This window comes from Dufourea novaeangliae, unplaced genomic scaffold, assembly GCF_001272555.1.
Source record: "Dufourea novaeangliae isolate 0120121106 unplaced genomic scaffold, ASM127255v1 scaffold58, whole genome shotgun sequence".
Taxonomy (NCBI): Eukaryota; Metazoa; Arthropoda; class Insecta; order Hymenoptera; family Halictidae; genus Dufourea; species Dufourea novaeangliae.
Window position 1 is genome coordinate 97,442 of NW_015373930.1, and position 1,680 is coordinate 99,121.

The window sequence follows — 1,680 nt, forward strand, 5'->3', positions numbered from 1 at the left end:
TTTGTTATAGTTTCGTTATTGTTTGTGATTGTTTAGTTCTTGTTTTTGTTTGAATAAAAACTTTATTCTTGTTAGTTGGTGCACATTTACTTTAAAGACACACCCGTGGCTATCCTAAACTATCTTTCGAGCCAAGCAGTTCTCGAATATTGAGAACTTGAAAATTAATGTCAATGATTTTAACACATTAAATAGAAGCAAATGTGATATGAATAAAGCTCATAAAATAGGGAATGATTATGTTTTTACAGCCCCTCAGGATAAATTAAATATAATAGGAGCTTTTTATGAAACAATTAATTCTCCCCGACATCTCAATAGTAACACTCCTCACAAACAGTTAATAGATGAGACAGCGGAATCCATTAAGAATAATTTCAAGATATCTAGAGATCTGGTAAACACCATAACTCAATTCAGTAGAGAGAATCCGGCGAGTAATCCCAATTCGATATATAATCATTTGCATCCATTCTGCAACCCGTGGTCAATTGAGCTCATATTCAAGAATCTGCCTAACAAAACGTCAAGTGGTTTAGATAACATCCCTCCTATAGTACTTAAACACCTACCGAGAAACATTAAATGGGATCTAGCCATTTTATTTAATAACGCGATCAATCATCATTATTTCCCGAAAATTTGGAAAAAAGCTGAAGTTTTACCTATCTTGAAAAAAGGGAAGATTCCCTGTGATCCCTCTAGCTACCAGCCTATTAGTCTGACCCCCAGTATTAGTAAAGTTTTCGAATCAGTTATCAATACAAATATAGTAGATTTTTGTAACACCAATAATATCATTCCTGATTATCAGTTTGGGTTTAGATACCAACATTCCACGACACATGCAATCCATAAACTCTCATCTGATCTCAATACCCTTGTGGCTAGAAGTCAATTTGTAGGAGCTGCCCTTTTAGACATAGAAAAAGCTTTTGATTCAGTTTGGTTAAATGGTCTTCTTTATAAACTACATAAGAAACAATGCCCTAGATGGCTGATTTATCAGATTTGGGACATGATAAGTAGCAAGACATTCCTCACTTGGGATGGTGAAAACCTGTCAACTGAGGAATTTAGTATTACGGAGGGACTGCAACAGGGAACAGTTAACTCACCCATTCTATTTAACATTCTTCTAAGTGATTTACCTAATTTATTTAATCTTAATGACAATGGAAAGTCATATGCCTTAGCTTTTGCAGATGATTTGATTGTTTATACTACGGCCAACAATGTGAATACTGTTAAAGATAATTTAGAGGACTTAGTTGAGAAAATAAACCAATATTATATGACCTGGAACCTAAGATTGAATCCAACTAAGTGCGAGACCATATTATTCAGGAAACCCTTGCATAATTTATCTTCCAAATATAAAGTTGGAAGTAGAGACTTCAGGATTGCAACAACTATTCCTGGTACAAATGATAAAACAAACATTCCTCACAAAAATGTGGTTAAATATCTAGGAGTACATATAGATTATCTACTTAGAGGTAACAAGCATATAGATGTCCAACTAGAAAAAGCCAAATTAGCATTTAAACTGCAGAATTATTATTTTCTGCATCTAACTGCAGAATTTTGTATAATAAGCATCTCTCTATCAAAACTAAGATTATATTATACATGCTATTAATTAGACCTTTTTTTTTTTTTTTTTTTTTTTTTTTAACG

General features: G+C 32.9%; 1 protein-coding gene across 1 annotated transcript; it reads left to right on the forward strand.

Annotated features, from left to right (window-relative positions):
* Positions 1-208: 208 nt before the first annotated feature.
* Positions 209-1,642, forward strand: LOC107195131 (RNA-directed DNA polymerase from mobile element jockey-like). The gene has a single exon (XM_015584915.1). The coding sequence runs from the start codon at positions 209-211 to the stop codon at positions 1,640-1,642; it is 1,434 nt and encodes a 477-aa protein (XP_015440401.1).
* The last annotated feature ends 38 nt before the right edge of the window (positions 1,643-1,680 follow it).

Bases quoted from the DNA above. Each gene is read 5' to 3' on its own strand.
- LOC107195131 (XM_015584915.1), top strand. From the start codon at position 209: ATGAATAAAGCTCATAAAATAGGGAATGATTATGTTTTTACAGCCCCT.